This window comes from Podarcis gaigeae (assembly GCF_964106915.1).
Source record: "Podarcis gaigeae genome assembly, chromosome: 10".
NCBI classification, from domain to species: domain Eukaryota; kingdom Metazoa; phylum Chordata; class Lepidosauria; order Squamata; family Lacertidae; genus Podarcis; species Podarcis gaigeae.
Window position 1 is genome coordinate 16883143 of NC_139686.1, and position 12604 is coordinate 16895746.

At 42.4% G+C, this 12604-nt stretch overlaps 2 protein-coding genes across 3 annotated transcripts in view; one reads left to right on the top strand and one right to left on the bottom strand.

The window, feature by feature from the left end:
* LOC310826186 (tigger transposable element-derived protein 1-like) overlaps nt 1–12604 on the bottom strand; it is a 1677490-nt gene that overhangs the window by 415631 nt on the left and 1249255 nt on the right. The gene's annotated exons all lie outside the window — the stretch shown is intronic.
* On the top strand, nt 390–11646 carry LOC310826164 (estradiol 17 beta-dehydrogenase 5-like). Of its 2 annotated transcripts, XM_083700860.1 has the most exons (9): nt 390–542; nt 1910–2077; nt 3994–4110; nt 5733–5810; nt 5934–6056; nt 6418–6527; nt 9192–9357; nt 10115–10197; nt 11550–11646. In XM_083700860.1, the coding sequence occupies exons 1-9, from the start codon at nt 456–458 to the stop codon at nt 11587–11589; spliced, it is 972 nt and encodes a 323-aa protein (XP_083556986.1). In that variant the 5' UTR covers nt 390–455; the 3' UTR covers nt 11590–11646. The 2 variants fall into 2 exon arrangements, with proteins under 2 accessions (XP_083556986.1, XP_083556987.1); XM_083700861.1 differs by lacking the exon at nt 3994–4110.

Consider the following 12604-nt stretch of genomic DNA (forward strand, 5'->3'; position numbering starts at 1 on the left):
TTTGGGTGTTGACCATGAACCCTGATTTGATGTATTATTTACTCAGTTTGGGATGGTGGTGTTGCAAAATATGGGATTTGTCCTGCAAAACCCTGTCAACAACTGCACCAGTTTGGAGGGGGGTTCCAAGTTTGGGGGTTCGTAGTCAAGTAAGCTGCATTTTTCCATTGTCTTCTAACTGGTCGCCCAGCGAACTGGTGGAGACTGAATGAAAACAGCATGTAACCTCTGAGTTGATAGTGTGACAATGCCAAGTATTTGACACCTCAGGGATCTATTATTATGTTGAGGTTCTGAGGGTTGTTTTTCATCTACCTTACATCAGCATCACTTCTCCTTGCCCCTGAGGAAGTAACTCTATAAGAGAAAAAGAGAGTTGTAGCCAACTCCACTTCTCTTCTCCAAAACTCTGGCAGAGTACATTTGCTTGCACATCAGACCAAAGCTGTAAAAAGATGGCTCTGGACAAAAATTCTTACCTTAAGATGAGCGATGGAAACAAAATCCCTTTGATTGGGCTTGGTACCTATTGCCCTGATGAAGTAAGTCAACTTTCTTAAGGTTTTCTTTTTCTATCGCCTTTATGTGTATATAGGAAATTTGCTTTCTCAAACGGAAAGCCAACTGCAGTCTAAATAGGCCACCCTTTGTGATGGTTTGGCAGGGCCTCTCCCAAGGGTCAACCTACATGTCATTCCATGAAGATGTTTGAGTTTTACAACACAAATAGCTGCTGTTGGAGAGAGCTTGATCAGTATCAGAGCCACGGTGGGCTGGGCGGAAAATGTTTAACCCTTATCCCTACTCCATGGACCCTGGCAGCTTACCCATCCCAGGTTGCTATTTGCATCTCTCCTGATGCAAATAGCAATTTCATTGTGTGTGGAGAGGAATTATTTTTGTCACGTCTGTGGCTGACAAGGGTGTATGTGTGTGTGAATTTCTCCTGCCTGTCCACTATTGTCCCAGTCTGCAGGTATTTGTATGAATGAATTTATTATTTCGGTCACAGACCAGTTCCAGTTCACATACAGAATCAGGGAAGTCATGAAACACAATAGGGATACATTTAAATTTGCAGTTTGGTATAACAGGGACAGTACAGATATAGCAGCAATTATAATATATAAATTAGATCTTACTAAAATATAACATGAAGTTTACAGATATTTGTATTTGAAAAACCAGTTGCATTTCACATCGGTTTGCCATATATTTTGCAGAACAGGCACTGTTACAGGTGCCTCATTCTACATTTGTAAAAAAACCCAATATTTTAGTGTGGCAGCACCCACATTTTGGAACTCCCTTCCTATTGACGCTGATATTAACCATTCTGTGGCCAGAATGCTTTTCAATTATGTGAAAATATTGTTGATATGGCTGCAATAAATCCTGGTCTAGCAGAGAAAAGAGACTTTGTTTGAATTCCAAAACCAATATTTTTTAATGCTGCACAGCAATAGTGATTTACATTTATATCCTGAACCTTTCTTCCATCACGGAACTCAAGGTGGCATGAATATATTTCCCATGCAGACACCGAAAAGATTCTGACTTGTGGAAGCAAAGCAAGATGTTAGCTTGCTGCATCACCACCCTTAGAGAACATGCGCTGGGAGAGAACCCAATTTTCTCAAATGCTTTGTATGTAGGTTATTGTCCACAGTGCCTTAAAATGACCATGGTTGGCATCCAATGCACTCATTCTATTAATGCAAGGATTTGTGCTTGTGCAGTAGAACTTTTCCCATGTTAGGGTACAGCCCCATATTAGGGTACAACCTCATAGTGTTCCATGTGCAGCTGTTTTCCATTGCAAAAGTGGCACATGAGGAAACACAATCAAGTAACCCTCCTGCCAAAGCCAGTGAAACTTGCTGACATTATTTGTTGTTTTAACCACCAGGTTCAAAAAAGCAAGTGTGAGGAGGCTATAAAGGTAGCCATTGAGCTTGGCTTCCGCCTTATCGATGGAGCCTTCATCTATGGGAATGAAGAGGAAATTGGACGAGGAATGAATGCAAAGATTGCAGATGGAACTGTGAAAAGGGATGAATTGTTTTACACTGGAAAGGTCAGTAAATATTAATTCCTGTAGCAGTTGGTTGATTGGTGGACAGGCTTTGCTTCTACCATCCTTTCCTAACAGCTGAGGCCATGGAAGTTCATTTATTCAACTCAGTGGTTTCCAAATTTTACTTCTTTCCTTTCCAAATCGACTTGACTCCTGAGGAATCCCTGTGTATTGTAGACATCCTCACCATTGCCAGGCAGGAAAGAGGACAAATGTCCTGCACCTTTGGCAGTTGTGCAACAGAGGAATTTCAGAATGTGTTGCTTGTCATACATGCAACAACTGCTGAAATCCCTTCTCTATACAACTAACGAAGCTGCAAGAGCCTGCTTCGTTTTGTTTTTACTTGGCCGCCCAACATTACTCTGAGAACATAACTCAGCTCACTTCCAGACAACCTGTTTACTGAGCATTCATTTGGATTTGTTTGCAGGGAGGTTATGCAAGATCAAGGGCAAGCAATTGATATCCCACACTTTCTAGTGCACTTTCCTTGCTGCAAAAAGTTCAGTTTGTTTTCCTTAGAAGCAGATTTGCACCAGAGCAGCAGATCTACTTGAACTGTGCAAGCTGAATTTTGCAGTTTGCCACTGAATCCCAATTGCAAAACTCTGAAGATGCCCTTAGAGATATACCCAACATTACACTGTGTCCACCCGTTGAAATGGAATCTTCTTGATGGGCAAGTGGCCTGTTAGGGAAGGTTGTCCATCACTGGTTATCTTCTTGTGAAACTTCTAGGGCTCCTCCTGACCTATTTTATGAATATTCATCCCGTTTTGCTGTGCAAAAACCTTAGGTTAGACTATTATCTGGTCTTTACTGAGCGTTCATTCTGATGTCTTTCTGGTGAGGTTATAAGGCAGGCATAGGCAAACTCAGCCCTCCAGATGTTTTGGGACTACAACTCCCATCATCCCTGACCACTGGTCCTGTGAGCTAGGGATCATGGGAGTTGTAGTCCTAAAACATCTGGAGGGCCGAGTTTGCCTGTGCCTGTTAAAAGGGAATGAGCACTTATCCTGATTTGCTCATGTGGTATTTGCAAGTCTTTCTGTCAAGTATTTGTTCATCTGCGCATTTTCTCATTGCTTTCCTAACTACAAAAAGTCTTTTGAAAGAAAGAAAAAAGTACAGTGGTACCTTGGTTCTCAAATGGCTTAGTTTTTGAACAAATCAGTTCCTGAACGCCACAAACCCAGAAGTAAGTATTCCGGTTTGTGAACGTTTTTCGGAAGCCAAACATCCGATGTGGCTTCCACTTGAGTGCAGGAAGCTCCTGCAGCCAATCAGAAGCCACACCTCGGCTTTTGAACGGTTTCAGGAGTCAAACAGACTCCCAGAACAGATTAAGTTCGAGAACCAAGGTACTACTGTAGATTTGATGCACCAGTGTGATAGAGCGCTTTAATCTGCTTTAATTAAAGTTCTGGCATGTGCTTGATTCTCACCCACAATACATTGGCAGTCTGGAAGTGCACCTGTTAAGTTTCCTGTGAAGCCAAGGTGTCTCAGAACCCAGTTTGAAAGCCATTGTTTTAAGAATGCTCTCTTAAATGAAAGTTAGACTATGGAAACTGCAACTGACTGGCCTCTTACCTATATGAAAAAACCCAGTGTGTTCTCTAAATAATTTAGTCACATATAATTTTACAACTGGAAAACGAAACTCCCAGAGTCCTTTCCTTTGAGGCAATAAACGAGCACATTATGTATGCTCATTTAGTTTTAACTCTACCTGGGAAGATACAACCTTTGTGAAAAAGAAGCTATGATAACAGGCATACAGATTGGCAGAAATTTATCTGACACAATGGCCATTGAAATTAATTGGAGTGTGTCTATATGCTTCAGTAAGAACCATTGATTCTGAAGGTGACCTGTATCCATGTTCTACTGTTTGAAACCCTTTACAGCTTTGGGGCACCTTTCATCGCCCAGAACTTGTCTGGACAAGTGTGGAAGAATCTCTAAAGAAACTTAAACTTGATTATATGGATCTCTTTCTTATTCACATGCCATTTCCTCTCAAGGTAATCCCCCCCCCCATCAGTAGTTGATGAACCAAAATCAAACTTTCCTTCCTTGCTTGCTTGTAAAATCCTTATCTTAAAAAGAAGTAGTATATATTAAGGTGGATTTACTGTTAAGCATACACATTAATTCTTTTGATCAGAAACATATTCAAATGCTGGGAGCATAGTTTTGAATCATATGTAACTATCCTTCACACTTTAGATGAGGGGTGTAAAACTCAAATTCATCGAGGGCCGCGGCGCCGCTAGAGGGCAGACGTTCTCTAGCTTGTAGGCTGCCACGCATGCGCTGAAGAGGCAGCTTTCTTGTGTCAAAAAAAAGGAAAGAAACGAGAATAAAAGGTGAAGGCTGGCGGCCGCCGCCGGCTACACGGGCCACATGACGAGGTCTGGCGGGCCGGATTCGGCCCGCGGGCCTTGTGTTTGACACCCGTGCTTTAGATGTTCTCAAAATCAAGAAAAAATAAGTAGGATATTTACCTACCCATGACTGCTGTCTTTAAAAGGAAAAATGTTAGTGTAGAGATGACGTTGGCTCATATGACAACTGATTTATCAAGTGGCTAATGTTGTCTCCTCTGGTGGGCAGGAGTTCTCTAAAATCTCAGAGGCTTTTTATTATTATTTTTAAAAAAACTTTCTTGAAGTCCTGTTACCAAAGCCTTTTTAGCTGGATATACGGGAATTGAACTTGAGGGATGGGGGGAACTCCCACTAGTACCAATGGGAGCAAGACCAATCTGAGTAATAGCAACCTAGAGTAGGATTTTCATTGAGGCTGCTGTGCAGGCAGGAAAAGGCTACCCCTCACAGTACTCGAGTTAGAGCTAGTAACTGCAAAAGTAACAACAATTACAATAGAGTTAATTTGGTTCTCTGTCTAACTCTGATCAATTAAGTCATAAGTGTGCACTAAAGTGGAACCGTCATAACAGAGAAGTGTCTTTAAATATGTGATAAGTTGCATTCCCTCACCAATTAGAAATTGCAGCCAGGAAAAGACCCATTTGGACCACAAGGGGGGAGGACATATAAAATAATTTACATCTGGAAACATATCTTAACCTTGTTTGCAAATGTACAGTAATAATCATAATCCACTAAATGTAAAAAAAAGTCAATGCTTTCATTTTGTTTAATCTGCTTTTACAATTGTTTCTTGATGACGGGTTGTTTCCAGACTGACATCACAAACCAGCAGATGTCTACTCAGAAATAAGTATCACTCTCAGGTAACTGTGTATGTGATAGATAGCATGCTTAGTCATGCTTAGAGTCAACCTTTATAGGGGTAAGATGGGAAGTAAAATACAGTGGTACCTCGGGTTACATACGCTTCAGGTTACAGACTCTGCTAACCCAGAAATAGTACCTCGGGTTAAGAACTTTGCTTCAGGACGAGAACAGAAATCATGCTCCAGCGGCACGGCGGCAGCAGGAGGCCCTATTAGCTAAAGTGGTGCTTCAGGTTAAGAACATTTTCAGGTTAAGAACAGACCTCCGGAACGAATTAAGTACTTAACCCAAGGTACCACTGTACTTTAAATAGGTTACTTTAAATAGGTTTTTGGTGCTGTTGTTTCTACGTTGAGTAAATTTTTATTTTTATTATTTTAAAGCCAGGAGCCGATCCGCTACCAAAAGATGAAAGTGGAAAGCTGGTCTTCGATGACGTTGACTTGTGTCAAACCTGGGAGGTGTGTATCATCACAGTTGTGTAGCAACAGCAGGACAGTCCCCCAAATCAAAGCTGTACACTTATTTCAGCAGCATAATTTATACAGCCTGCTTTGTTTATATACTTTCATCATCTTCTGCAGGCCATGGAATTATGTAAAGATGCAGGTTTGGTGAAGTCTATTGGTGTTTCCAACTTCAACCAGAGGCTTCTGGAAAAGATCCTAAACAAACCTGGCCTCAAGTACAAGCCTGTTCTCAACCAGGTATAATTCTTTAAAAATAAATAAATCACTGAACATGGGGAGTGAGATTGCATCAGTGGAAAGTGTGGATGTGGGTTCTGAATTCAAAATAACCAAGGGCCCTGATCGTGCAGGAATCCTGGCCACAGTTGTATCCACATCTAGCTCTGTTCAAAAATTCTGCTAAATGCACAAAGCACAGGGAACTTGAGAATGGATCCAGCAGGCAAAATCCCACTTCCCCGTTCCAGATGTTCAGGTCCATTCATAATGCTCTGTCTTCAAGAACCAATTTATTTTTGTTGTTTTGTAACAAGACTGTAAAGACTGCTCCTCTAGACTGTGCTTCTGACTCTTGGCTTGTGCACAAATTCTCTACCAGGTCGAATGCCACCCTTATCTCAAGCAAGCCAAGCTGTTGTCTTTCTGCAAATCAAAGGATATTGTCCTGGAAGCTTTCTCTGCTTTAGGATCCCAGAGAGACGAGGCTTGGTAGGAGAAAACACTGAACTTTGATCATTTATTCCAGTATTTCAATGATTAGCCAATAATTAACCAACAACTGTAGGGAACCTTTGGCCCTGAAGATGTGGTTGAGTTACAACTCCCGTCAGCTGCAGCAAGCATGCCCAACGGCCAAGGATTATTCCAGTAGCAGCTCAGCCAAAGGTTCCCCATGCTTGTTCTAGAGCAGCAATCAAGGATCAGATAGGAAGGAGAAAAGTGCACCATCAAAACCAGAAAGAATATCTGATCCAAGATAGCAAATATGGGATCAGGGGAAGGGGCACAAAGGTAGCACCTGGTCAAAGCCATAGAGAAACGAGGAGAAAGGAATGTGTGCTTAACAAGGGTAGATGAATCTGATAGTTTGGGTTTCTCCTTTTTCTTAAGTTCTGGTTTCCTCATCATTCCGCATCAGATTTAAAGTTTGCAAACTTTTTTTTTTTTTTTAGAAAAAGTTCTCATGAAAAATTGACAGCATTTTGGTGTGCATTTCTGCTAATGCACACCTTTCTGTTTGCAATTTTGTCTACCAGACCCAACCATTTTAAGCAGTGTGGACTAAATCCCTCTGGGATTTGCTTCTTCTTTTTTTTAAATAATATTTATTAAAAATTTTCCAGAATAAAAAGGAAAGATAGAAAGAAAAGACAAATATAGTTTACACTTAGTTTCAGTGACATCTTTCCCAGACTTCCCCCCTCCCCCTCTTGTATTCCATTTTCATTAAGTTGATTCCACAAATTCTTACCCCAAATTTTAAATCCTTATTGTAATTTTAAATAACCCATTTATTCCAAATTAATTTATCATATTTATCTTAATTAACCATTTCTCCTTATATTTTATATAATTCCCTAAGATCGACCCCGTTTCCCTTCCACGAATTTCCCTATTTTCAAACAACAGACAAGAAAAATAAGAAAAGAAAGAAAAAATATGTAATTTTACAGCCTTTGGGTTCCAAATCTCTCCCCCCCCCCCATTCCCCGGTTCCGATCCCCAAAGTTCATCCATTGTCTACTGCCAGCTTGGTACATCCACGTCTATATTTCAGCTCCACTTTGCCGTCTTTTGATAGCTTTTAATTTCAGAAAGTCCAATCTCGGAGAAACTCTCAGAAAAGATCATTCTTCTTCCATCCAGACCTCTATGTTTAAGAGTCTAACTCAAATTCTGTTTCTTGATCCTTTTAAAGTCTGGATGTTCCAAATGCTCCAACTTCAAGTTTAGTCCAGCTCTTATTCCTCAGGTTGCTTTTTCCTGTTCTGCTGCAGAAACCTTCTAATTCAGAAACTTCCTGTTCTCCACAGAGGCTTTTGTTATTCAGGAACATAACTTGCGTTCCTTCCTTTCTTCAATAGATAAATCCATTGTCTCCTTTAGTATAGAGACCTCTGTAGACAAAATAATGCTTCGTTTTTGCAGCTTTCCCAAGAGATAACGAATCCTGCTCAAATTCATAGTATTTTTCCACTTGCTGCTACTGTTGCAATGTCCCGGCCTCCCTCTAGAGGGAATATGGTAACTTAATTTCTTTCCAGATCAGACCCAAAAGTCAAATAACTTGTTGCCTTTATTTCCAGTAATTTATGTCCAAATTGTAACAAATCTAACCAGCAAAGCCATCGTAACAAAGTTCTCTTTTATTTTCCTGCTTTGACAGCTACTTTGACAGCTGTCAAAGTCGCTCATAGCGGATCGTTCCCGGTTCCCGGGGGGGGGGGGGTTGCACTTTAGTTCCCACAAACCAATCTTCTCCTCCAGCACAATTATTGTAATTTCCCTTCGTGAAGTTAAATTTTTTTCAAATAAACAAGTTCATCTCTCGATATTAGTTGTCAAATCCTTGTGTTAAGCCATCTACAACGGGGGGGGGGGGGACTTCCTTTTTGCACACACACCCCGCTCGCTCCAAATTCGTAGATCAAATTTCCCTTTTAAGTCCAATAAATTTACTCACGGGTTGTTCTTTTTAATCCAAATCCGAAATTTCCAAAGAAGAAGTCGTTGCTCTCCGCCGAATGGCATGCGGCTTCGCTAGGCAGGGGAAGCAGTGGACTCATAGCACCACACACACACACCCCCGTCACCCGCTCCACAGCCTTTAAGAAGGCTCCTTCGCGGGTCGGGGGGGCGCAAACGGTGCCTGCCGAGTCACCAAGTCCATGGGCATCTCCGCCCATGGTTTTTAAGGGTCCCCGCGTCGCCGGCGCGGCAGGACCCGACCCCTACCCAGCAGACTCCCTCCGGAGCTCGGAGGGAGTCCGCCATTCAGCGATTGCGCCGACCCGGAAGTCCCTCTGGGATTTGCTTCTAAACTTCTTGCAGCTGCACAAAGGAGGAAAGGAGCATATGAGTTCAGAGGGAGGCTAGGCTCAGTCCCATCTTAACAAACCATGGTTTATCAGTATATGAATATGGCCAGTAAGACTGACCTGTCAATATGCATAGGATTGTCCTTTTGTTCCGCTGTCCCTGCCCTCTGCACAGAACACCTGTTTGCAGGGTTCATTGGTTGGGTTCCTCCATACCAGATGATCTGGTCTAGAACAGCTTTATACTTACAGTGTTTAGATACGCTCAAATGTTGACTTGAATATGTCACAATATTGCTATTTAATGACACCTGAGGTTGCTTTCCTCTTGCAGGATGGACACAAGCACACCAGTTCTGCGTGAGGAACCAGTACTGGTTGACCTTGCTAAGAAGCACAACCGAAGCCCAGCGCTCATTGCTTTGCGCTACCAGTTGCAGCGTGGCATTGTGGTTCTGGCCAAGAGTTTCACCCAAGAACACATTAAAGAAAACCTGCAGGTAAACCGGCAGTTTGCAGACGCAGTGAACCAAAGTTTAATGTGTACTGGTTTAGGTGAGGCATTGGGAGCTGAGTGTTTGTTCATACCTGCACTTTAAGTAGAATAACCTACCGCATACTGAACACAAACCAGTAACAGACTGTCAGAGTTAAGTTGTGGGGTAAGCAATAGTGGAGATGGGGTCCATCTTACTCACAGGAGCTCAACTGCATAAGCAGAGTTGAATGGGAACCACTGATGTCTAAAACATGATGAAAATGCAGGTGAGATCAGTGAGACATTCTGCAGGATAGGGGAGCCAATGTCTCCTCTTTCTGCCCACTTTGTCTCAGCACTTGAGCTTCAGAAAATCTAGAGCCTCCTTCCATATGAACCTACCTGGACCATGAGATCAACATTTGAGGCCCTTCTTCGTGTGCCTCCTCCTCGAGAGGTCCATAGTGTAGCAACATGAGAACGGGCCTTCTCTGCAGTGGCTCCCCGTCTATGGAATGCTCTCCCCAGGGAAGTTTGCCTGGTGCCTTCATTATACACCTTTAGACACCAGGCAAAAATGTTCCTTTTTAACTAGGCCTTTAGCTGATCTTATTGACATCCAACACCCTTTTAGAATGTGGCTTTTTTCGAGGGAGGCGTTATTGGGTTATTGTTTTTGGTTTGCTTTTATACGTTGTGGTCTTGTTTGTGAACTGCTTTGAAATAATAATAATAAGAGAGCCCTTGCTGATTATATGCAACCCTGTCTCCTCTGCTAGGTGTTTGATTTCCAGCTGCCTGAAGAGGACATGAAAACCCTCAATGGCCTCAAAAGAAACGTTCGCTACATGAAACTGACAGGGTGAGTTGAAGGCGGCAAGGCAAGGGAATCTGTTGTTAGGGTTCAGCCCGATCCATAATGTCGCACAGTGATACTGGTGGGCATTTGAGAAGCCCATGTGTAGAGGCAGCTCCTGGTGGGAATTAGGTGTTTGTGGTTGCAGCCAGAGCACTCCCCGTTCCTTGTTCCCCTGGGGAGAGTGTGGTAGCACCCCTGACAATTTGGTGGGGGTGAAGGGTCATGGGGAAGTGGAGTGGGGACACACATACAAGCTGCATACAAGGGGCAGGACGTCAGACTGGTGCTCAAAAGACACAATTGATTACACCCAACACATTTCAAGAACGATTGCCCTCCAAACCAGAAGGTCTTCATGTGCCTTACTCTGGTATGCCAGTTAAAACAGCTCAGTAATGGCACACCGTTATTTCCCCTTTTTGCTACTAAAGACTAAGGGCCTAAGTACAGTGGTACCTTGGGTTACAGATGCTTCAGGTTACAGACACTTCAGGTTACAGACTCCGCTAACCCAGAAATAGTACCTCGGGTTAAGAACTTTGCCTCAGGATGAGAACAGAAATTGCGCGGCGGCAGTGGGAGGCCCCATTAGCTAAAGTGGTACCTCAGGTTAAGAACAGTTTCAGGTTAAGAACGGACCTCCAGAACAAATTAAGTTCTTAAACTGAGGTACAACTGTATGTGTTCCCTATTGAGACAGTCAAGTAGAACCAGGGCCGGCCCTACTGTTAGGCAAGGTGTGCTTCAGCTGGTGCATCAACCACTTTTCTCCTCACTTTCCACAGGGAAAAGAGAGTAAATTCCACATTCAAATGCCCAGTGTGGAAGCACCCTCCAGGCCAGCCCCCTCCCCAGCTGATTCTTCTGAGCACCCTGCCCGTCCCCTTCTGTTGGAGGGCAGAGCTGTGTGCATCACATGGCTGTCCTGCGCCCACATAACTAGCCTGCTGCCCTCAGTTGTGAAGGACACTCAGGTTTGGTGAAGGGCACTATGTTGCTGCCAATCTAGAAGTAAGTTTTGGTTGTCATTCCAGCTGGCTTCTGTATATGAAATGTGACCATCTTGCAATTTGTCTCAGGCAAGCAAATTGTGGTGGGTTGCCTCAAGGATGACAATTCTGCGATAGATAGCAAACCCACCAGCAAACATTGTGGCTGTATATACACCGTTCATTTAAAGCAGAGGACTTTCCCCCACAGAATCCTGGTAACTTTGTTAAGGGAATTGTAGTTCTCCGAGGGTAAACTCCAGCGGCTAGGCTTCATGTACTTTAAATGTGTTGGATATTCCTTCTGAAGCCTGACCCTTTCTTTCTCCTTGTAATTTAGAAGCTCCATTGATTATTATTTTTCAGATTTGCTTCCCATCCTAACTATACATTCGGAGATGAATAAAACCCTTTGACTGATTCCATCCTCGATGCTGTTCTCTACCTTCAACAGATGACTCTATCCAGATGACCTGGATCAAAGAGTGGATAATCTAGTTTTGAAATTGTTTTATGGTTTATGTTTTATGGGTCTCTGGATAGCAATAAAGTATGGATGGACACACACACACACACACACATATTCCTTTTTCTTTTTCTTTTTTTCTCCTTTTCTTCTCTTTCATGATTCACCTTTCTTTTGTCTTCTTCTATATTATAATTTTACTTTTCCTTATTAATTTTTGATTCTTTTTTTAATTACTTAATCTGTTTGACGGCTGTAAGTTTTGTTCTAATTGTTTGTGTAGGCAACATAAATCAATTTAAAAAAACTTCTATGCTTTTCTGGTCACTCTATTTCACAGCAGATGATGTTATACACATGCATTTTATCTTCTGGAATCTGTAAAAATATTCAAAATGCCCTTGCTGAAATCATTTGTTGCTACTTGCTGTCTCCCACTCAGCCCCTGCTTTGCGTAACCTGAACCCTCCAGTACAGGCTGAGGCTGTGGACACGCTTCCTTTTAATCTGAATTCAGGGTGAGCGTTGTGCACACGGCGCCACATTCCACTCAGAACACCCACCTTCGTTGGGTTAACAGATGCCTCCACATATTTCATTTATTATTTTGTTTCTGAGCAAAGTGTTTTTATTTCAATACTACAACCTGAAGAAAAGGACTGCATAGCTTTTAGGCTTGCTTTTCCTATGTTTAACATTTACTAATCTAACAAAGAGGTGAAGTTTCTTGATTGAAGATTGCAATAGGCCTCTGCATTCCTTTATTGGAACGCGAAGAAGAAGAAGAAGAAGAAAGCTATTTTTTTTTCCTGTGAAAGCAATGCTGCTTAGTCCACAATGAAACTGCAGGTATAGCAAAGGACATTCTGCTGAAAGTTACTGATAAAAAGTTGGTCATAGGTTATTTATCCCGTGAAAGCAATGCTGCTAAGTCAACAATGAAAACTGCGGGGCA

What these genes read in the sequence shown, in the direction of transcription:
- LOC310826164 (XM_083700860.1), top strand. Translation starts at nt 456, where the DNA reads ATGGCTCTGGACAAAAATTCTTACCTTAAGATGAGCGATGGAAACAAA. An exon ending in ACATGCCATTTCCTCTCAAG is followed by an intron (nt 4,111 to 5,732) that starts GTAATCCCCCCC and finishes ATTATTTTAAAG; the next exon opens with CCAGGAGCCGATCCGCTACC. An exon ending in TCCCAGAGAGACGAGGCTTG is followed by an intron (nt 6,528 to 9,191) that starts GTAGGAGAAAAC and finishes TTCCTCTTGCAG; the next exon opens with GATGGACACAAGCACACCAG.